This window comes from Monodelphis domestica, chromosome 4, assembly GCF_027887165.1.
Source record: "Monodelphis domestica isolate mMonDom1 chromosome 4, mMonDom1.pri, whole genome shotgun sequence".
Taxonomy (NCBI): domain Eukaryota; kingdom Metazoa; phylum Chordata; class Mammalia; order Didelphimorphia; family Didelphidae; genus Monodelphis; species Monodelphis domestica.
The window spans coordinates 349,461,615-349,484,396 of NC_077230.1; the positions used below are offsets into that span (position 1 = coordinate 349,461,615).

At 41.4% G+C, this 22,782-nt stretch overlaps 2 protein-coding genes across 6 annotated transcripts in view; one reads left to right on the forward strand and one right to left on the reverse strand.

Moving 5' to 3' along the window:
• The first annotated feature begins 777 nt into the window (after positions 1 to 777).
• ANAPC15 (anaphase promoting complex subunit 15) lies at positions 778 to 22,750 on the forward strand. Of its 5 annotated transcripts, XM_056795049.1 has the most exons (6): positions 810 to 1,036; positions 1,525 to 1,687; positions 4,312 to 4,435; positions 7,987 to 8,046; positions 8,933 to 9,070; positions 9,389 to 9,637. In XM_056795049.1, the coding sequence occupies exons 3-6, from the start codon at positions 4,316 to 4,318 to the stop codon at positions 9,434 to 9,436; spliced, it is 366 nt and encodes a 121-aa protein (XP_056651027.1). In that variant the 5' UTR covers positions 810 to 1,036; positions 1,525 to 1,687; positions 4,312 to 4,315; the 3' UTR covers positions 9,437 to 9,637. The 5 variants fall into 5 exon arrangements, with proteins under 5 accessions (XP_001363538.1, XP_056651030.1, XP_007491134.1 ...); XM_001363501.5 differs by lacking the exon at positions 1,525 to 1,687 and having other exon boundaries at positions 778 to 1,036; XM_056795052.1 differs by lacking the exons at positions 1,525 to 1,687; positions 9,389 to 9,637 and adding an exon at positions 10,425 to 10,794 and having other exon boundaries at positions 804 to 1,036; positions 4,262 to 4,435.
• Positions 10,358 to 22,782, reverse strand: part of LOC100015773 (uncharacterized) — a 36,899-nt gene continuing 24,474 nt past the window's right edge. Inside the window, exons 8-10 of the mRNA XM_056826139.1 lie at positions 13,679 to 14,038; positions 13,039 to 13,230; positions 10,358 to 12,234 (exon numbers count right to left, since the gene is read on the reverse strand). Of these exons, the coding sequence (XP_056682117.1) occupies positions 11,914 to 12,234; positions 13,039 to 13,230; positions 13,679 to 14,038 (873 nt within the window). The 3' untranslated portion in view covers positions 10,358 to 11,913. The remainder of the gene's footprint in view (positions 12,235 to 13,038; positions 13,231 to 13,678; positions 14,039 to 22,782) is intronic.

The following is a 22,782-nucleotide window of genomic DNA, read 5'->3' on the forward strand; positions in this document are numbered from 1 at the left end:
ACACGAAAGTATAGGAATAGAAGGGCCTTTCCCAAAAATAATAAACTGTATATACCTAAAACCATCAGCAAACATCATCTGCTTGTTGTTTCTTGACTGGGTATGGGTATGAGAGTTTCTTGCTGCTGTCAGCTCCTGGTGTCTCGATCATTTATTTTGTATAGACCTGAGGGCAGGTGCAATTTTGTTGTCTTGGTATTTCTCAGCTCTTCAAAGTTATCTGGCACAGAGTAAGCACTTCATAAATGCTTGTTTCAATTTAATTTATCATGGAACCTGAGTTCCTCACACCAATTATCCATCTGATTCCCAAGGCTCTGGTCCTTTTTTTTTTTAAATCCTTACTTTCCGTCTTGTTATCAATACCGTGTATTGGTTCTATGACAGAAAAGTGGTAAGGGCTAGGGCAAGCAATGATGGTTAAGTGACTTGCCTGAAATCACAAAGCTAGGAAGTGTCTGAGGTAAAATTTGAACCCAGGAACTCCTGTCTCTGGGCCTAGCTTTCAATCGACTGAGCCACCAGCTTCTCCTTGGCTCTTCTATCTGTGCAATGAGGGAGACTAGGTTTCTGGAACTCTCAGAAGCCCTTTCTCCTTTATTGGGATATATCAGACGTGGAGAGGAAGAGCGGGAAGACACATCCCGAGATCCTAAGGGTCAGAAGCCACGAATCCCCGGAAGAGCCAAGGTTAACCTCCAGGATGAGGGCGGAGCCTCACGACTTGGGCGGCGCAGGCAATTAGAAGTGGGAGGATAGGTTTAGCACTGACAATTGGACCAGGGAAGGATGGGGCGTGGCTGGCGCGCCGGGCCAAGCTCTAACCCCATTGTGATAAGACTACGTCGAATTCGAAACGGTAGAGGAGGCGTCGTGCTCCAGCCCTCGCTTTGCGCATGCGCCTTCATTGGAAAGGCGACCGTGGTGGGGATACGCTTGAGCAAAGAGCGAATCTTTGTTGGGTACTCGTGGGGTCCTTCTGCTGGGGCAGGCTGAGGTACTTCCGGGTCGTCACCGTCTACCATTTCCTGGCGTGGTGAGTAAGGGCGGCGGGTCCTTGGATGGCTTTACTGAACTTCCCAAGAAGCGCCCCAGCTTCCCAATCCTATTTCTGGCCTCTGAGGTCGTTCCTTTCTGCCCCTATCTTGTTCCTAGGCGTTAGGAGGTTGGGTTTACTTATTGGCCACATCTCCATTGTGGAATCTCCGCCCCCGACCTCAAGCCCTCTGTTCATTGGCCTTGCTCTCCGTCACTTGGAAACGAACACTCCCAAATCTTGGCCCTACCTCCTTGATTTTTCTCTTTCCTGGTAGGGCGCGCTTCTGAGGCCCCGCCTTTCTCAGGCTCTGGACGCTCACGGGTCTAGACCTGCCTCCTGCAGGAGCAGTACCCTTTGTCATTTAGCTAGGCCGGCTAATACCTTTTCTTCCTTGGCTCGAGTGTGACTGCGCCCCCTCCCTAGCCGTTTTCTATTCTACCCCATCTTTCTTCCCTGCAATCTCTTATTTAGCCTGCTATTCTTAGGATGCTTCCTGGCAACTGCCGCCCCTGGGACCCCACATAACCTCCGATATTCTGACCTGGAATCATGTTTGAGCTCCAGAATGAGGGAAATTGGACCTAATTTGATTTTGGGGAAAGAGCATTGGCCTGAGAGTCCGGAGACCTGAATTCAAGTGGTGTTGATGTAAGCGACTAATATTAGCATTTGGAGTTAGAGGAGCTGCGTTCACATCCTGGTTCTGTTAGTAGTGTGACATTGAGCAAGTCATTTAACCAAAGAGTCTTTTGTCTAGAGCGAAAAATTCAGTATATTTTTCCTGCCAGATTCAGATAATTGATTATCCAGCCACAAATGTTTATTAGAAAAAGTTAAATATTAAATCGCAGGTCCAATTATCTCTTTTTGGAGGAGGTGGAAAGATGGGACTTTTTTCTATGATGAGATTCTTTTCAGTCATTTTTCAGTAGTTCCCGACTCTCAGTGATTCCATTTGGGATTTTCTTGGTACAAATACTAGAGTGACTTGTTATTTCTCCTGCTCATTTTCCAGATGAGGAAACTGAGGCAAACCAGATTAAGTGTCTTGCCTAAAGTCACAGATATCTGAGTCAGATTTGAACTCGGGAAGATGGCACTTAGTTTATCCACTGCGCCACCTAGCTGCCCTAGAAGAAGGGAGATCAATAGCAATTTTGACAGTTTCATTCAGAAGTTTGACTAATACAAATCAGGTACCATGAAAATGTCAAAGGAGCCCTAAAATGGCCACAGGTAACAAACAATAGATAGTTTTGCCAAGCAGAGAAATGTGGAAATCAGGGGCAACCACACTGGTTTAGAATAAAATATCATCTTTAAAATCTTTACAAAGATTGTGAAATATTATGAGTAGTCCCATGTCATGAAATATTTTAAAAAAGGACAGCATAGGTTGCTTCCAATATTTTTGTGGTAAACTTTTCAATATCAAGGACAATGGAATCAACACATTTAGAGTCCAACTTCACAGTACCAGATGTGAAGAAGTGAAAATGGTATGGAAGAAAAGATGGGAAAAGCAACTGGACTAGATCAAGTAAATACAAAGGAGATCAGTAATGGAGGTGACAATTTTGAGGGTATTGCTACTCTTTAAGGTATCTGAAGATGACACCGAAAGTACTGAAAAAATGACTGAAAAATAAAGACATATGAAAAACCATAGTATTGCCACATCTATTTTCTGCTTATATATTTTTAATTTTTATAAAAATAATCTACTTGCTTGAAGAACATCTTTTATATGAAAACATCAGAAGAGAACAAGGTTTTCTCAAGTGATGTTCCATAGTAAACCACATCTTTACCATCTCATACCATAATTGAAAGATATAGAGAGTACTTACTCTTTATTGTAAAAATACATTTAATGGAGCAAAATAATGTCTTAAAGGCTTTTCTCCAATGAGATGTTACCCATGCATATATTAAAATGATATGATATGAGAGATATAATAACAGAGATAACTTTGGTTTACCTTGTGATCTTTAATATCAAGTAATACAAAAGCTGCATATTTGCAAAGGTGTTTGACAGTCATAAAGGAGATCTAGCAGAGTTCAGGTCAAGGAGAGATTTTCTGTAGATATTGAGTCTTCCAAATATATTGTTGTTGTTTTCATTTGTAAATGACATTTTGCTAATTACATCAAGCCCCAGAATATGGCAAGGCCTCCTAGATGAGATTTGTAATCAAAAGAATTTGGCCTAACTGTCCATACTGCACAAATCAAGTGTATGAAGAAAACCTATTGTCAATCTTTTGTGAACACTTCTGGGAGGATATATGAAAGTAGCATAGGATGATCACCAGGCACAGATAGATTATAATCTGTATCATTAAAGAGAATTTCACATTGCTGATCATGGGCTCATTAGTGGCATTTTAAGTAATGGGGAAAACAAATTTCATGAAGGGAAAAGAATTTCCAAGGTGATATAGTTAGTGATAGTGCCATGACTAAAATCTGAGTCTCTTTTCTTTCCATGTAGGGCTCACTGTAATATCAGATGGGATGTGATAAAGACCATAAAAAAAATTAGGACAAAACAGAAGTTCTAAGGAAGGGGAGAAGATCACTTCCAGTTCTATAAAGTTCTGTTGTTTTGTGATTGTTGCTCTGCCCCTGAGCTTTTTGTTTCTTCTTTTTCCCTCTTTCTCTGACCTCAGCTGCATTCTTCTTCCTTCCTTCCTTCCTTCCTTCCTTCCTTCTTTCCTTCCTTCCTTCCTTCCTTCCTTCCTTCCTTAAGTGACTTGTCCTAGGCCACAGAGGTAGGAAGTGCCCAAGATCAGTTTTGAATATAGGACCTCTCATCTCCAGGCTTGGCTTTTTACCTATTGAGCCATCTAGCTGCTTCCCACTCTCCCTTTCTTTTTAAAAATACATTCATTTTCCATTCCTTCCACTCAACCCTTAAATTGGAAAAAAAAGTTTTTAAGTCTTTTAAATTATTTGTCTTTATAGTCTTGTAATTATTGTATAAATTAATCTCCTGGTTCTGCTCACTTCACTAATTCATATAAATCTTCCAAGGTTTCTCTAAAACTGCCCCTTTATTCCACTATATTAATATACAGTAATTTGTTTAGTCATTCTCTAATGGTTGGACAGGTTCTTAATTTCCAGTTCTTTGCCACGAAAAAAAAGAAAATGTTTCCTGATGATAATAGGGTCAGAGATGAGGTTGCCTGCTCCCCATACACTTTTATTCCACAGGGTTCCAAAATAACCTCTCATATCCCCCTGGGCCCTTTGCTTTCTTCAAGAGCCATGTCTACCCTGTTCCCCTCACTACTTCCACGTGTCACTGAGTCCCTATGGTTTAACCTGGACCGACCCTGTGTGGATGAAAACGAACTACAGCAGCAAGAACAGCAGCATCAGGCTTGGGTGAGTAGTTGGGCCCCAGGCTCACATTCATTCTCTGTTCTTTCCCTCAAGATCCTCAAGAAAAGGGAGACTCAGAACAAGAGAGGGAGCCTTGACAGGAGTTTGACTGTAGTGCCAATTGCCCTTGTTAATTCCGTTTTTTTTTTAAACCCTTACCTTCCATCTTAGAATCAATACTATGTATTGGCTCCAAGGCAGAAGAGTGGTAAGGGCTAGGCAATGGGGGTTAAATGACTTGCCCAGGGTCACACAGCTGGGAAGTGTCTGAGGTCAGATTTGAACCTAGGACCTCCTATCTCTAGGCCTGGCTCTCAATCCACTGAGCTACCCAGCTGCCCTCACCCTTGTTAATTCCTACAGGAATCCACTATATTATCTGTGTCTTATCCCTGTTAAGAAAGGTAACAGCATGTGCTGTATTAGAAATGTCCTGCATTCAAACTCTAATCCTGTCATTGTCAACGCGTGATAAAGGGGCAAGTGTCTTCCCTGCTCCTGACCTTAGTTTCCTCCTTTGTAAAAAGAGGGTATTTGATCTGGTGATTTTTGAAAGAGCACTGAATTGGAGTCAGAAGACCAGGACTCAAATTGTAACTAGGACACTTCCTCTGTGATTTGGGGAAATTCAGGTCACTTTTCTGGGGCTCAGTTTCCTTTTTTTTCAAAATGTGAAATGATACCCAAGAAAGCTTAGATGTCCTATATCTATAGTTCTGCTTCTCTAGGCCTCTATCTACCTCCTCTGCACAACTTCTTCCCTTCTCCTACATAGCTTTGGACAAGCCCTTTCCTTCTATTTTCTGGATCTCAGTTCCTTCACTTATATGTTAAATTTTTTTACTTTTTTACTTTTTACTTTTACCCTCAGACCATTGGAGGGCTGGACTATAAAAATCAAACAAACAATGAACAAATCTGTATACCACTGTCTGGGATATTGGAGGCCGTAGTGCTGGCTTTGATGGGCCCATCACCGCCACCGCTATACCGGGCAGCAGTATACACAGAGGGGAATCCCCTTCTCCAGACCACTGCTCACCATGCTGACGTCTTCCATTGTGCAGCCACATAATCCTTTGCGCAGTGTCTCATTCTCCTTCAGTTACTTTCAGAACAAGGTGCCACGCAAAGGATTATGTTACCAGAAGTAGTACCGTACGGGAGCGATGCCATACTTTGCAGTGCCACCATATACAGTTTGGGGACCCCTGTATTAAAAGAATTCCTAGGAGTAGAATTGAGGAGACAAGATTGTTTAGTGAGTATAGTGTAAGACTTGGGTTCAGGGGGCTTGGGTTCTAGGTTTAGCTCTACTACTTACTACTACTCTGACATTGAGTAATCTCTCTGGGCCTGAGTTTACTAATCTGTAAAATGAGGGGGTTAAACTAAAGTCCCTTTCAATTCAGAATCTGTGATCTTCTGTGAAGCTATTATCTTTGCCAGATTGTCCCTGCCTGTTCTAAATCCTTTGATGCTATGATAGCTGAGTTCTAGTCTCAGTTCACCATATGATCTAGATGGAACTTCTCTCATTGCATCCTGCTCCCCACTTGCATTCCAGTTCTTTGCTACAATAAAAAATGTTCCTATAAATATTGTATATATAGGACCTTTCACTTTTCCTTTGACCTTGTGGTTTATAGTAGTAGGATCTCTGGGTCAAAGGATATGGACAAAAAAAATACAATTCTAAGTTGTTTTTCAGAAGGGTCTGATCAATTTGTAGCACCAACAACAGTGTATTCATAAGCCTTTCTTTTGTCATCTTTGTGTTCATCTGATTCTCTTATTTTACATAGAAAGAAATTGAGACCAAAAAAGGTTGTCTCTTGCCCAAAGATACACGGATCATAAGAAGAGCTAGGATACACACTGAGGGTTTCTGACTCCTAGTCTAACATTCCCTCTGCCAAATCATGTAGTCTCCAGAAAGGCTTTCTAGAAAATGTGAGCCTCAAATTAGGCTTTGAAGGACAAAGAGATTTGGAGATGTTGAAATTAGAAGGAAAGACATTCCTACATGAACCAAAGTCTCAGGCAGAGAATAGGGAACTCGGCTTGGAAGGGTGAAGTGGTATGGTGCTATTAGTGAGAAGGGCCAAATCTGGGAGTCATGGGAACGTCACAAGGAGGGTGGGAGCAGAGTGTCAACATGAGATTTCTTTTCAACATAGTGATAACTCCCTTTTCTATGGTGTTTTTATGCTTATAGAGAAGTCTTTCTGCCCAACAACCCTCTGAAGGAAGGCAATTTTGAGTATTATGGACTGCATTACAGAGAAAAAAACTGAGACCCTGAGAAAGAAGTAAAAGTTGGCATTGAGGGCATCAGGGCTTCTCATTTCCCCATATGAAAGAATGAATGGGCAAGTGAATGAATGAATGAGAAATCATTTACTAAGTATTTATGATGTGCCATTAAACACTGAAGATATAGGAAAAAAAAAACAAGACAGTTCCTGCTCTCCTGGAGCTCACATTCTAATTAGTAGAGAGAGCACACATAAAAGAATTCAGCTTCAGGGCAGTTGGCAAGGCCTAGGTGGCTTTAGGATACACTAGCAGCAGATAACAGTGGCAAGTGGTCTCGAGATCATAGTGGTAAGGAAAAGGGGTGAGGCCTGATGGTTTTGTTTCACTGCAGGAATAGTTGATGACTCCAGGATCATCCAAGTGATATAAACAGCCATGCCACTCTTTCTGCCAAAGGCCCCTAGGATCTGGGAGGTCCTGGCAGGTGGAAGAGTAGGTGAAAGGAAGGTATGACAGAAGAGTGCTCTTTTAGCCATTCTTTACTCCAGTCCAGCAGGGGAGGGGTCTGAGAGCACTTTTTCCTCCAAGGACTCAGTGTTTGATAAAGAGAATATTTTCTATGTACTTGTGAGTGAACATTTAGCCCAAAGCCCATTGCTGCTCCAGGATTACCTTCTCTAAAGTAGACTGGGCAAATTGGGTGCTGGTGAGCTGCAAGTCAGGGACTCTAGCTCCTCCTTCCCATCCCTGGGCTACCAACTTTCAGAGCCAGGCAGGACATCAATTTTGTTTTCTTTTGCAAACCCTTACCTTCCATCTTAGAATCAATACTATGTATTAGTTCCAAGGTAGAAGAGTGTTAAGGGGTAGGTAAGAGGGATTAAGTGACTTGCCCAGGGTCACACAGCTAGGAAATGTCTGAGGCCAGATTTGAACCTGGGACCTCCTATCTCTAGGGCTGGTTCTCAATTCTCTGAGTCACCTATCTGCCCCACAACAGTAGTTTTAATGGCCACTTGTGTGAATATCTGATTCCTCAACACCAACCTGGCTATTATGAGACTACTTCAACATTCCTTTTCAGAGTTTTGGTTATGCCTACTAGTAAAATGCTGCCATACTTCCTTCAGACCATGTTCTCTTTTACCTTCGAGGTCATGAGAGGACAGATGGATAAGGGGGGGGGGAGGATAGGGATTGTTTCCTCTTGTGGTGAGAATTTGGGAGCAGGAAAAACACTCCTTATCATTTCCATAACCATTCTCTCCTGCTCTGTTGTACAATTTTCTCCACAGCTCCAGAGTATTGCCGAGAGAGACAACAACCTAGTACCCATTGGGAAACCAGCTTCAGAGGTGAGCCCAGCAAAGTCTCTTGGTCACAGAGACACTTTCTCTGGATTTTGGGTTTCACTGGCCAAGAAGCAATAAGGAGTTGAACTGAGGGCTAAAAGACTAGGTCAGTGGGGAAGGACAGATTAGAGCCTTTGGACACTTGAAAAAAGAGCCCAGGCAGATAGGGCAAGGAATGAGCAGGCTCTACAGGAAAAGGGTGAGAAGAGGATGTTTCTGAGGAGATGTTATCCCCTCCCATTTCTACAGGGCTTTAAGGTTTTAAAAGTAATATCCTTATTTCTCATGATGGTTTGAGTGCTCTTGTCCTCTGCTTCACAGAGAAGTCAGGCCAAATACTTGCACTCCTACAGCTTGTAAGTGCCACAGCTGGAATTGGGGCCCACGTCTCTCTGGACTCTATTTCCAGTGTCCTGCCTCTTAGCTGAAGCAAACCTTCCTAAAAGTTTGTTTGTGGAATAAGGTAAAAGCTGTTTAACAGAGAATTCCTTTGAGGATCTCAGTTCTTTGAGAGGGTAATAGAAACAGACTAAATGAAGTCAAAGAAATTCCATGTCATTGCCCTCCCTATGTGTCCCATAAGTGGTCTGAAGCTAGTCTCTGCCTTTTGAAGACCACCGGAGCAATGATGACTCTAGCTTCTACAGACTCGTCACTAAGGTCTGATAGCCTAGGACCCATTGCCCTTTGAGTAGGCAAGAAACAGAACTTGGGCCCCATCACACTCGGTAATGGGAGCAGAAGACATGAAAGACAAATTGATCTCATTGTATAGGGTTTGGAACACTGGAATCTGAGGGAGTCATGTGGGATAGGAGCCCCCTTTCTCAGGAGGTCATTCTCATGGTCCCATTTCTCTTCTAAACTGTCTGCCATCTTCTCTGGTTAGCACTATGATGATGAGGAAGAAGAGGATGATGAAGATGATGAGGATAGTGAGGAAGATTCAGAAGATGATGAGGACATGCAGGACATGGATGAGATGAATGATTATAATGAGTCCCCTGATGACGGGGAGATTAATGAGGTAGGCTGAGCTTCTTCCTCTCCCAAGAGTCCTAGATGGCACAGGCCTTAATGGATCAAGGTTTGGGTGAGGGGGAGGGTGTTTGAATCAAAAGTCCCCACTTCTGTGAGACCTCATGGGCTAGAAACCTGTACCCTCTGATGAGTCCAAGGAGGGAGGGCTAGATTCAAGGCCCATGGCCTGTCACTATCCCTTGGAAACTAAGTCCTCCTAAGTCTGTGATACTCTGGGGCTTGAAAGGGAAGGCTAATTGGCCTGGTCATCTCAGTGGCCATGGGTACCTGAAGCCTATTGGCTCTGCTTGCCTCCCTGTACCAGGTGGATATGGAAGGTGCTGAGCAGGACCAGGACCAGTGGATGATCTAGCTGGGGCTGGCAGGACAGTGCTACAGACTGGAGCCCAGAGCTGTCTTCTCTCTTTGGGCCTCTTGGGTACAGGGCAATTACCCACTGGAATCCAGAGGGAGTTGCTTGGCTAGGTTGCTGGCCCTACTCCACCCCCCTCTCTCCTTCTTCCTTAACCTGCTAACCCCTTTAATAAAGACATAGGGTGGTTTCTTTTTCCAAGTCTTATTTTCCACATCTATTACTCCCTACCTCCAGAATCCCCTGCTCAGCCCTCAGTGCCTTGTCTTTCTGTTCTGGGATGTGGGAGTGCTGTTCTTGCTACTATGCTTCTGGACCAGGATGACCTAGTAGAAAGGGTCCTCCACTTAGAGGCCTGGGCTTATTTTTGTCTTTGTAACTGCAACATCTAGCATGGTGCCCATCATGGAGGAGGTACATAATGCTTATTGAAATGAACTACATCTTAGCTCCAATATTCATTAATTCATGACAATGGACCTTAGTCAAGTTGCTTGAATCTCAATTTTTATAAAATGAAAATAAGAATATTACTTGTATTACCTACCTCATAGATTAGTGTAGGAAAGGGCTTAATAAAATTTTACAGGGTTAGAAAAATTTCAGTTGTTATTAAATTTTAAAATGAAAAATTAAATGAGTTGGAGTTATTATTAAGGAGAATATGAAGATCTTGCCTGAGACTGAGAGGAGGCCTTATATGAGTTGGGAAAGGATTAGCCTTCCTAGGCATTCAGGGGTCAGACCTCCCTTCCCAGCACAGGTTTTAGGTAGGATTAAGGGTATCCCATTTAGTCCCATTTAGGTCCTTGTTGTCCTTGGGTAGTCACATGAACATCTATATCTCTTCCCTAGGAGAGGGACTGGACATTGAGGACAGACTGGAAAAACAACTAATAATAGCTCACATTTCTGTAGAAGTTTTGCATGTAAGAAGTAACAGGGTCAGATTTATTTAGTGCAAGGATTGTTCTCTCTTATGTTCCAGATGAGCAGATAGTCTCAGTGAAGAGAAGTACAAGCCCACGGTCATTCAGCTAATAAGTGGAACTCAAACAAGGTCATCTGACCTGTGTGGGAGCTTGTTGAGACAAGTGTGGGCAGCAGCAGAAAAAAGAAAAAAAAAAGATTAGACTGAATCAGAAGAACTGGCTTCTGCTCCGTACTAGCTTGTGTGACCTTGGACACATCATGCCATCTTTGATCTATGTTTTTTTTCCTGTAAACCCAGCTCTCACTTTCTAGAATCCCGTGACTCTTGGGCTCAGTATTCTTCCCACTTGATCACTTCTGGATCCCCTTTTCCTTTGCTCATCCTTCTTCATAGGATGCTGTAAGTGCCAGAAGGAAAGACCAAATTTAAATCTGGGGGACCAGAGGAAAAGGGGAAAATGAATTGTTGAACTTAAAGGAAAGATAAGGAATGGTTGGAGAATTCCATGAGTCTGGAAAAATAGCCGTATAAATTGATACTATGCTCTTTCTGCCATGGTTCTCTCACCTCTACTCCTACCTATCTGGAAGGGAAACAGGAATCTGAGTGAGCGCACCTCAGCAGGAACCCCAGCCAGGTAAACTGGGGACTTGACTAGAGAAAAGGAAGTAATAATAGCTTCCATTTCCTTAGTGCTTGACATTTTGCTCACAACAACCCTGTGGCATAAGTATTCCTTTTTATAAATAGGTAAACAGGCTAAGAGAGGGGAGTGACTTGTCCAAGGTCACTGAACCAGCATTAAGCTGAGTCTTGGACTTGGATCTCTTGACTCCAGTGTTCTTTCTTTCTTTTTTTTTTAAAACCTTTACCTTTTATCTTAGAATCAATACTGTGTATTAGTTCCAAGGCAGAAGAGTGGTAAGGGCTAAGCAAACAGGGCTAAGTGACTTGCCCAGGCTCACACAGCTAGGAAGTATCTGAGGCCAGAACTGAACCCAGGACCACCCATCTCTAGGCTTGGTGCTCAATTCATTGAGCCACCTAACTGCCCCCTCCAATGTTTCTAATACACTGAATGCCTCTCTACTTGGATCTCTTCTCCTGGCTCTTCTCTTTGTTCCTCCCTTCCCTATAAGAGTCATGAGGCAAAGCTAAGCCCAGGCCTCAGTGGGGCCAGAAATCTGTGAGAGAGGAGACCTTGCCTGGGCAAAAGAGGAGCCAAGAGAAGGAAGTGGCAGGAAGCAGCCTTACCAATTGTTCCCTCATTCTGCCAGGCTCAGTCTGGCCCTCACTCTCTCTCCCAGTCTGCTTGGGAAGCAGTGCTTCTTCTGCAGTGCCATATTGCAGGAGGCAGTGTGCTAGGCTAGGCAGAGGGTTGAGTTCGGTGTCTGAAAACTTGGGGTCAGATCCCAGTCTGCTATTTATTACCTGTATAACTTTGGCTTCAGGTTTCTTCTCTGTAAAGGAGGGTTTGAACTAAATGATCTCTAGGGTCCTTTCCATCTCCGCATCCTGTGATCCTCAGAAGAATGGACCTTCCTCAGCTTGACCCCAAGTAAGTGAGTTGGGCTAGACCATCACGGATGGCAGGGAAGTACTGAAGGCCAGTGTGGTGGAGGCGACAGCGGTAACGACCACAGGTCTTGGTGTACTGCAGGAAGCGCGGTGCCCCAGGAAAGAGCACATGGTCTGCCAACACAGTGGCACCAGCAGGAAGCAGAGCATGGGCTTCCAGGAGCTGCAGGTCCCTCAGGTAGCAGCGAGGTCGGTGCCCCAGTAGCACTAGTCCAGCCTGACATAGTCCATATTGGGCCTGCAGGTGAGGGATCACCTCCTCAGAGCGCCCCACAATCAGTTCCACCTGCCAGAGGAGGACATGTGAGAGGGGAAGAGTGGGAGAAGAGAGAGAGAAGAGGAAAAGTGCAAGGAGGGAAGAGGTGGACAGAAAGACAAGAAAAACAGCTAGTCCTCGTACTGGGAGGCCTTCCTTCCCTCAAGAGACGGTCATGCAGGGAGAATAAAAATCCTAGTTCTAGCTTGATTAGTCATTTTTATTGTAAGCTTCGTTAAGTCTCTCCCTTCTCTAGGCTTCAGTTTCCCCTTCTTTTTTTTTTTTTAAATAACCCTTACCTTCCATCTTGGAGTCAATACTGTGTATTGGCTCCAAGGCAGAAGAGTGGTACGGGCTAGGCCATGGGGGTCAAGTGACTTGCCCAGGGTCACACAGCTGGGAAGTGTCTGAGGTCAAATTAGAACCCAGGACCTCCCATATCTAGCCCTGGCTCTCAATCCACTGAGCTACCCAGCTGCTCCCTCAGTTTCCCCTTCTTAAAAAATTAGGTAGTTGAACAATGAAGAACCTTTTCTCTCAGAACCTTTTCACAGTAGATATTCTGTCTGAGCTCTACTATTCCAGTATATATTCCAAGAGTCCTTCTAGTTCTAACACTGTTCCATGTTCTAAGGGCCCCTTGCAGTTTTAATATCCTACTGTTTTACTTTCACTCCCCAAGGCAGAGGCTTTCATGGATGGTTACATGAGAAGGTGTCGGGATGGAGAGAGCAGAAGGACGTTGGCAGGGAATGACTTAGGCTGTTTGGGACCAGAACTTGTGGATCAAGCCCCCAAGAGAGAGCTAGACAAAGGAATGGAAAGGATTCTGACCTTGCATTCATCAAAGCCTGAGAGGCGGATGACTTTTTCTGCCACAGTTGCTACCCGAGGGTCCATCTCGATAGTGATGACCCTGCTGCCTGGAGGCAGGGCCTGAGCAATGAGCAGTGTGGCATAGCCACAGCGAGTACCCAGCTCTAGCACACATTCTGGGGCCTGTTGAGTTATCAGGCGGGTCAGGATCTGACCTGAGGGGAGAACAAGCAACAGGCTGGAACTGGGGAGAACAAAAGGAGGAGAGCCAGCCCCTTGTCCTCAGATCTAGTTTGAGGTGGAACACAAAACTTCTACCTTGTGAGAACCTGAGTCTGAGGACACAGATGCTGAGGTCCCAGGGCAAATGAGTGGCATTTCTAAGACCAGAACCCCGACCTCTTCATGGGCTGCCCAGGACGTTTCCCCCCTCAGCATTTTTAGCACAGCAGCGTGGGGTAATGGAAAGGGCACTGGATTTGGAATCTGAGGACTGGGGTCCCAAGTCTTCTACTTCTACATAAGTAACTCTAGGCCTCAGCCTTTTCCTCTCTTTGGACTTGGGGATTTCTAAGCTTTCTTCCAACTTGAAATCCTCTAACCCTTATCAGGATGGCTCCTAGGAGGGTTTCTGAGAGGAAGTGAGTGTAGGGTAGACCTGACCTTTGAGAGGCCCAAGATGGGCCAGGTATTCGCAGTGACTGCTCCAGTGGTCCAAGGTGTTGAGGATGTGGCCAGGGTCTCCAGGCAGGGCATTGGTCAGCACATAGCTAAAAGCCCGCTCCTCAGGCCGCAGCCCTGTCAAGCAATCACGGATCCCCCGAAGTAACACAGCCCGGATCAGGAGTCGGAAGTAGTGGCGGTATCGGGCCAACAAGGTCACTACCAGTGGTAGGAAGGCCAGTGCAATAGCAGGAGACATGTTCCTGCTGCCCCAGGACCCTGCAGGAGGGAGAGGACAGGAAGAAAAGGGCACACAGTGGGAACAAGAGTTGTGGAATAACAGGACCTCAGAGTCCTAGTCTGGTCCCATTTGTGAAATCTTTGTGCCAGCCTCCCTGGTGATGCACCTGGCTACAAGTGAGCATTCCTTTTAAGGCCATACATTGAGCCAGGCCTAGAAACTAAGTCTACTGACTCCCAACACATATGCTTCCCATTATATTTCTAGATTTCCTAATAAAAAAAGTCACCTTCCCAAATTTGGGAACTATGGAAAGCCCCACACCCCATTACCATATGAAGAAAAAAAAATGAGCCAGAAACCCTAGATTCTCATTCCTCTGTTCCTTTCTCCCCATTTGGGGTTCGGGGTTCCAAGGGCTCCTGCTTACCTGATCTGGAGATTGGCTGGGGGGAGATGAAGATGAAGTGCACAGACAGATGCTCCAGGAGAGGTAGCCACTCGACAGCCACTCACGTTCAATTATTAACCATCACTTGAGAATGTGAGCTCAGGTTACCACAGGCCAGGTGGAAGCTGGAGCTGTTTCTCTGGCCTCCTCCCACCCCCATGCTGGCTACTTCCTGGTTTACCTTCTTCAGGTATGGCCTGTCAGAACTCTTGGAGCCTACTTTTTAGAAAACAAGGGGTTGGATTACAATCATGCTTCCCCAAACAGTTCCTTTCCCAAAAGATTCAAATGGGCATTTCCCTGCCCTACATGAAAGAAGCAGCTCTGGTAGTGGGACAGGTTTGTGTGACTTGGGTTCAGGTACAAACTATCACATGACAATTGTGTGATCTAGAGCATCTCATTTTTCTTCCTCTTCTCCTTTTTCTTCTTCCTTATGATGGGGTTGAATTGAATAGTTTCTAAGGCCTCATTTAGCTGACCTACTAAGTCAGAGTGTCAATTGATCAAAGACTTAGAGCTGTAAGAGATCTCAGAGGTCATCTAGACCAACCTCCTCGTTTTACAAATACAGAAACTGATGCCTAGACAGTCAAGTGACTTCCCCAAGGTCACCAGGCAGGTAGTGAGATAACAAGGGTCCAAACACAGGCCCTCTGACTTCAAACTTGGTGCTTTTTCTTGCAAGTTCCCCATGGATTCTAATTTGCCTTCTCCGTTTGTCTGAAATTCTCTGAACCATTCTTCTGTTTCTTAAGCAGGACTCAAAGTATTCCTCATTTAGTGGGCAGTGATGGTCTCTGAAAAGGGCTATAACTGCATATTAAGGTCCTTGTATTTTCCCTGGAAGGCCGTCTCTAACCATTGCTCCTAGTTCTTGAGCTGCAAGATGCTGTCTCCTTTACAAACATGTTTTTCTCTTCATCTTCAGTCCTTCTCTCTCTAGGATAACTTAATTTTATTTTTTAAACCTTTACCTCCTGTTTTATAGAGATAAGGACTAGGCATTTGGGGCTAAGTGACTTCCCTAAAGTCACATAGCTAAGAAGTACTTGAGGCTAGATTTGAATTCAAGTCCTCGGAACTCCTGGCCTGGTACTTTCCCACTGTGCTATCTAGCTTCCTGCTCCATAATAATTTTATTTTATTTTAAAACCCTTATTTTCTTTTTTTAATTAAAGAATGTGAAAAGTTTCTTAACCTTTTATTATGAAATAAATGAGATAATACACATAAAGAATATACAAACTTAAAGCACTACATAAATTCTTAGTGTTATTGCTAATTACACTATCCAAAGAGGCCTTTCTCCTTGTAAAGGCTAATATTTCTAACTGTGTCCATCTTTCTATCTTCCCTGGGAGCTTTCCCTTTTGATCATGTCATCTCTCATCTTTAACTTCTTTTTATTTCCTGGTTCTTCTGATCCCTACAAACATTCCCATATGTACCTTATTCTTCAAAACAAAACAAAACAAAAAAACCCAAACCTTTTACTTGAACTTGCAATTGCTTCAAGCTACTGTCCTATATCTCTTATCCATTTCACAGTTTAACTCTTAGAAAGAACCATCTACATCCCTTGCTTCTACTTCATCATTTCCCATTAATTTCTTAGTCTTTTGGCAAGTCCATCATGATACTGAAATAACCTTCTCCAAGATTAGAATCAATACTATGTATCAATTCCAAGACAGAAAAGCAGTAAGGGCTAAGGTATTGCCCAGGATCACCACAGCTAGGAAGTATCTGAGGTTAGGACCTCCCATCTCTAAATCTGGCTCTCAATCTACTGAGCCATCTAGCTGTTGCTTCCAAGATAATTTTAAATTCCCTTAACATCTCCTTGTATACCTTAAGTGACTTAAGAACCAGTTTCCAAACATTTCCCACCATAATTATCTCTAGTTTTCTGGAATATGCCACTTCAAAGTGGCAGTTTATTTAATATAGATATTGCCTTTTTTTCTTTGAAGCCCTTAGGCTATACTTCAGTTGACCCTATTTTGTTCATAGCATTATTATATATAAGGTTCTCTCAGTACTTTCATCATATTAATCAATATGCAAACCTCTAAACTAACAGTCCCCCTATGAGTCCTATCCTTATTGTGCCCTAACTTTGCAGAAACCAAGGCAGCCATGGTGCTACTTAACTTATCATAAAGAATAACAAACTATATTTCAATGATACCTTGATAGACAAAGAATGCAAGTTAATTCAAAACAATTGCTTTGCTCTCTAAAAGCCACATTAGAAAGAAAACCCTGCTGCTTAATCACAAAAAAAGGGGGAAAAATAAAAGGAAAACTGCAATGGAGAGCAGCAGTGCTAGTACATTAAAAAACAAACACAAAGATCCTATAGCATCCCCCTGAACCTCCCCTCCCCTGCCCTGCCTTCATTGAGTCTTTTGAAAACTGCTCAAAGTTCAAAGCCTGTGATGGATCAGCATCCACTCAGTTTCAATAGTACTTAACTTCACCTTCTCTGAAATTATATCTTTTGTATTTACTTTACAAATGAACTGATGCTGAATCTTTGCTGAATATTCTTTCCATGGTATCGTGGAGACAATGTCCTTATATTAAAGGTATCATGGTCTCGAGGATTTTTCATTTTGTTCCAATTTTGAGAATGAACCGCTACAAGCCTGGCCCAGAGCAAGTCCTGGTCCCTACAGCTACTTGCGCCTTTCTTTCAAGGTTACTCTGTACTTGCTCTGTATGTTTATTTTATATATATTCTCTCCCCTATTAGAATGTAAGCTCCTTGAGGGTAAGGCTATTGATCTTTTTTTTTTTTTGCTTTTTGAGGTAAGGAAATTTCCCCAATTTTTGTTGTATCTAATGACTACTATAGTACCTAGCAAGTAATGTTTAATAAATGCTTGATTTCTAGGACTTAGTTTATTTAGCTATTCCTTTATTAAATAGGTACCTACTTTCTAGTTCTTTGTTATTACAAAAAGTAGTTATATTTTGTATACATGGGACCTTTAGTAGTGTTATTACTAGGTCAAAAGTTATGTATATTTTAGTGTTATTATAAATTGATAGCTGGCCTTGGAACCAGGAAGATCAGTTTAAATATATAGCCTCTGATACTTACTTAGTGACCTTCAGTCACATCTTCCCAGTGCCTTTAAGGCAACTCTCTAAGGCTACAAGTTGCAAAGAAGATACCAGTCTACTTTGATGAAGAGCTGTTCTTCATCCTGAATTTCCTGTCAATGAAACCACAGGAAGTAGTATATTTTAGTATATTTTTATTTTATATTTTAGTATAGATGTTTTAAGGCTTTTTAAAAAAAATATTTTTCCATGGTTTCATGATTCATGTTCTGTCCCTTTCCTCTTCCTCCTCCATTCCCAGAGCTGACAAGCAATTCCACTGGATTATATATGTATTATCATTCAAAACCTATTTCTGAATTATTCATTTTTATAATAATCTTTTAAAATCAAACCCCAAATCATATGCCCATATAAACAAGTGATAACTCACATGTTTTTCTTCTGCATTTCTACTTCCACAATTCTTTTTCTAGATGTGGATAGCATTCTTTCTTTTAAGTACCTCAGAGTTGTTCTGGATTATTGCATTGCTATAAGTAGTAAAATTATTTCATTTAAGTGTCCATCAATGTTTCGGTTACTGTGCATGTTCTTCTGGTTCTGCTCATTTCACTCTCTGTTAGCTTGTGTAGGTCCTTCCAAGTTCTTTTAGAAATCATGCAATTTACCATTCTTATAGCACAATAGTATTCCATCACCATCATATACAATTGTTCAGCCATTCCCTAATCGAGGGAAAATTTCCAAATTTTTTGCCACCACAAAAAGCGCAGCTATACATATTTTTATACAAACAGATCCTTTCCCATTTTAAAAAATCTCTTTGGGACACAGATTTACTAGTGGTATTACTAGATCAAAGGGCATGCATTCTTTTAAAGCCCTTTGGGGGAAAGTAAGAGGGGAGTGGCAAAATTAGGCCACTAATGCATTGCTGGTGGAGTTGTGAATTGATCCAACCATTCTGGAAGGCAATTTGGTATTATGCCCAAAGAGCTTTAATAGACTGCCTACCCTTTGACCCAGCCATACCACTGCTGGAATTATACCCCAGAGAGATAATAGGGAAAAATACTTGGTACAAAAATAGTCATAACCACGCTCTTTGTGGTGGCAAAAAATTGGAAAATGAGGGGATGCCCTTTGATTAGGGAATGGCTGAACAAATTGTGGTATCTGTTGGTGATGGAATACTATTGTGGTCAAAGGAATAATGAACTGGAAGAATTCCATGTGAACTGGAATGACCTCCAGGAATTGATGCAGAGTGAAAGGAGAAGAACCAGGAGCTGGAACGTAACAGACTTCTGTACTAGCAGCAATGCAATGATCCAGGACAATTCTGAGGAACTTATGAGAAAGAACACTATCCACATCCAGAGAACTGTGGGAGTAGAAACACAGGAGAAAAATAATTGCTTGATCACATGATTCGATGGGGATATGATTAGGGATCTAAGACTAAATGATCACTCTATTGCAAATATTAATAATATGGAAATAGGTCTTGATCTTGATACATGTAAAACCCAGTGGAATTGCTTATTGGCTACGGGATGGGGGAGGGAGGAGAGGAGGGAAAGAACATGAATCATGTAACCATGGAAATATATTCTAAATTAATTAAATAAAATTTTTAAAAAGCCTTTTGGGCATAATTCCAAATTACCTTCCAGAATGGTAAAATTACTTTACAACTTTACCAGCAATGCATTAATATCCTAATTTTGCCACATTCCCTCCAACATTTATTATTTCTCTTTACTGTCATATTGGCCTATCTGCTAGGTGTAAGAGATGTTTTGATTTGCATTTCTCTAATCAGAAGGGATTTAGAGCACTTTTCCATACAATTATTATTTTTTTAAACTCTTACTTTCCATCTTGGAATCAATATTCTGTATTGGTTCCAAGGCAGAAGATTGATAAAAGGCAATGGGGGTTAAGTGACTTGCCCAGGGTCACAGAGCTAGAAGCGTCTGAGGCCAGATTTGAATTTTGGACCTCTCATCTTTAGACCTTGTTTCCACTGAGCCACTCAGCTGCCCCCCTCCATATAATTATTGATTTCTTCATCTGAAAGCTGCCTATTCAGATCCCTTGACCATTTGTCAATTGGGGAATGGCTTGATTTCTTGACTTAGTTCCTTATATATTTTAGAAATTAGACCTTTGTCAGAGAATTTTGTTATAAAAATTTCCCCCAGTTTCTTGCATCCCTTCTAATTTTGGTTGCATTGGTTTTGTTTATACAAAAACTTTTAAATTTAATATAATCAAAATTACTCACTTTATATCTTATAATGTTGTTTTTTTTTAAACCTGAGAACACATTAGCTCAAAGCAAAAAACTGCAAAACTATTGACAAGATAGATCTACCCCATACATCCACATATGGGGTCAGGGTGTTCTTCCTTTTCTATACTCTTTCTTTCCCTGATTACATCTTGACTGTGCAGTTTCCTTCTCTGATTCCCTCTGAAGGCAGGGCCCAAATCTGCTTCTCTTCTGTCTCCCACACATTGAAACCAATTTTGGGCATTAAATACACTGATGGTTTAAATAAACTGAAGTTTTTGATCATAGGCAACAACATGGGAGCTTCAGTCATATGCTATGTTATGATACAGGATAGGAGCCCTGCCTGCTAAATTCCAGGAATCATAAAAGAGCAGTAAGGAATCTTAGGAAATATAATATAAAGTATCAGATCCAGAAAGAATCTTAGAACAAAGAATGTAAGGGCTGGTACTTTAGAAGAGAGAATGTGGTCTGAATTTACAAGTCTACTAAAACTCCAGGATCTCTTTTCACGGAGACAACTGTGATCATTTCACTCCCATCCTGAATGTCAGCTGATTTTTTTTTCTTTTCAAAAATATTTTTTATGTCTTTTTTATATACCATATCTCCCTGTATCCTCCCTATTAAAAGAGTCATCCCATACTACAAATATTTTTCAAAAGAGAAAAAATCAGGAAAATTGATCAATGCATAGAAACTCTGGAAATAAAGTATGTGCAATGTAGCACACTTGTGGACCTACCACCTGCAAAAGGTGAGGTTAGAATGTTCTCATACCTCTTTTGAGCCACACTTGTTCTTCATAACTCTGCAACATTCACTTTTGGGGTAGTTGTTTACTTTGTAGTCATTGTTTATATTATTTCTTGGCTTTTCTTACTTCACTTTGTATCAGTTCATACATATCTTTCCATGCTTCTCTATAGTCATTATATTCACCATTTCTTATAGCACAGAAATATTTCATCGCATCCATGTACCACAATATATTTCACTTTTCCTCAGTCAATGGGCATCTACTTTGTTTTCATTTTTTGCTATTAGGGAAATTGCTGCTATAAACATTTTTGTGTATAGGGTGATTTCTTATCAATGGCCTCTTTGGGGTATGAATCTATTTAGTAGAGTTTGTAGGATTCAATTGATTTTTAAAATATTCAAGTGTAGGGGTTGTTTTTGGTCTGGACATGTGATTATATTCATGTTGTTAACTATCAGTGTGGGAAATACCCTCTAATTAAGTGACCCACCCACAACTAGTGTGGGGCAGAGGCAGATCTTGAAATCAGAAAATGAATATGTTTTCCATAAATAGAAACATTTCAAGGACTTTATCATCCACACAGAAATACTGTGTTCAACATGGACTCTGCAGGACATTTCTTCCTTTACAGGGATAAGTACTTTTGTGGAGTATTTTTCTTGTTTCTTTGCCTGATATTTATGATCAGTGTTATTATTTCTTTTATGTCTCTCAAAGAATCTTGGATGGATGACTTTGTTGCAAAGAATCCTCTAAGGCAATATTTTGCTATTCTGAAACAAATGCTTTTCTGAATGAACAGTAAAGACAATGGCATTTTATATTCTCTACATTTCATTTAATTTCAAAATGGCAAAGATATGTGTCATTATTGAATGTTGCTTGCAGAAGCCCTCTTGTTACCTTGCCTAAGAACTGAATGAATTGAATATTAGAAATTGTTGAATAAAAAAAAATTACTCAAAGGGACAAGAAGAAATATTAAAACAAATTTTAAAAATGGGAAAAAAAGAAAGTTTTAGAACTATAAAACACAATTGACTTAGAAAAAAGATCAAAGGGAGATAATTAAGCATCATCAGAGTATCTGAATATCAGGACAAAAAAAAGCTTAGATACTATATATTAGGAAATCATGAATGAAAATAACCAAGAACCCTTAAGAACCAGACTGCAAACTGAAAATAGAAAAAATTTTACTGTCATCTGAAAAAATAAAAGGAGTTACTAGCAACATCAGAACCAAAATCCAGGAACTTCTAGGCCAAAGAAAAAAATATGACAAGTGGTCAGAAACAGAGTTCAAGTACCAACAAACCATGGTCAGGATTGCACAATACTTGGCAAATGCCACCATAAAGGGGAGGAAAGGTTGTACTATAATAGTCAAAAAGAGGAAAGATAAAGGCTATAAGCAAGAAGTATCTATTCAACAAAAGTAAGTATAATCTTTCAGAGGAAAAGTGGAATTTTCATGAAACAGGATTTTCAAACACTGCTGATAAAAAGATCTGTACTGATTTGACATTTTTGAAATGGAAACCCAGGAGCAAAGGGAAAATTGGAATGTATTATGTGAGGATGAATTGTTTACATGCTAATAGGGAGATAAAAATTTCTTCTGAGAATTCTAATATATGTACATATATATTTAAACCCTTACCTTTTGTCTTGGAATCTGTGTATTGGTTCCAAGGCAGAAGAGTGGTAAAGGCTAGGCAAGAGGGAGAGGGGTGTTAAATGACTTGCCCAGGGTCACACAGCTAGGAAGTGTCTGAGGCTAGATTTGAACCCAGGACCTCCCATCTGTGGGCCTCCCATCTCTGGGCCTGACTCTCAATCCATTGAGCTACCTAGCTTCCCCCTCTAATATATTCTTAAAGGTCATAGAGAAAGATCAATCTGAGATACAGTACCTTTCCTTAGTTTTGTTCTTTTTGATAGTCTCAGGAAAAAGATGGCAAGCAATTATGACTCCAACGGGAGCTATTTAAAGAAATTGTGGATTCCAAAAAGTAAACTAGAAAAAGGGTATAAACTGGTTACAATTATTTTATATGGAGGCATAACCAACTACCAGTGATTGTTTTAAGAGAAACCCAAAGAACTTTTAAAACACTTTCCTTAGCAAATACCCAATGGGCACTTTCCCCTACAGTATTTGTTTCTATGTATCACCATATAAAACCAAAACCCCAAAACATATTCAAATAAACAAGTGATAAATCATATGCTTTCATATTCATTCCTACTCCAACACT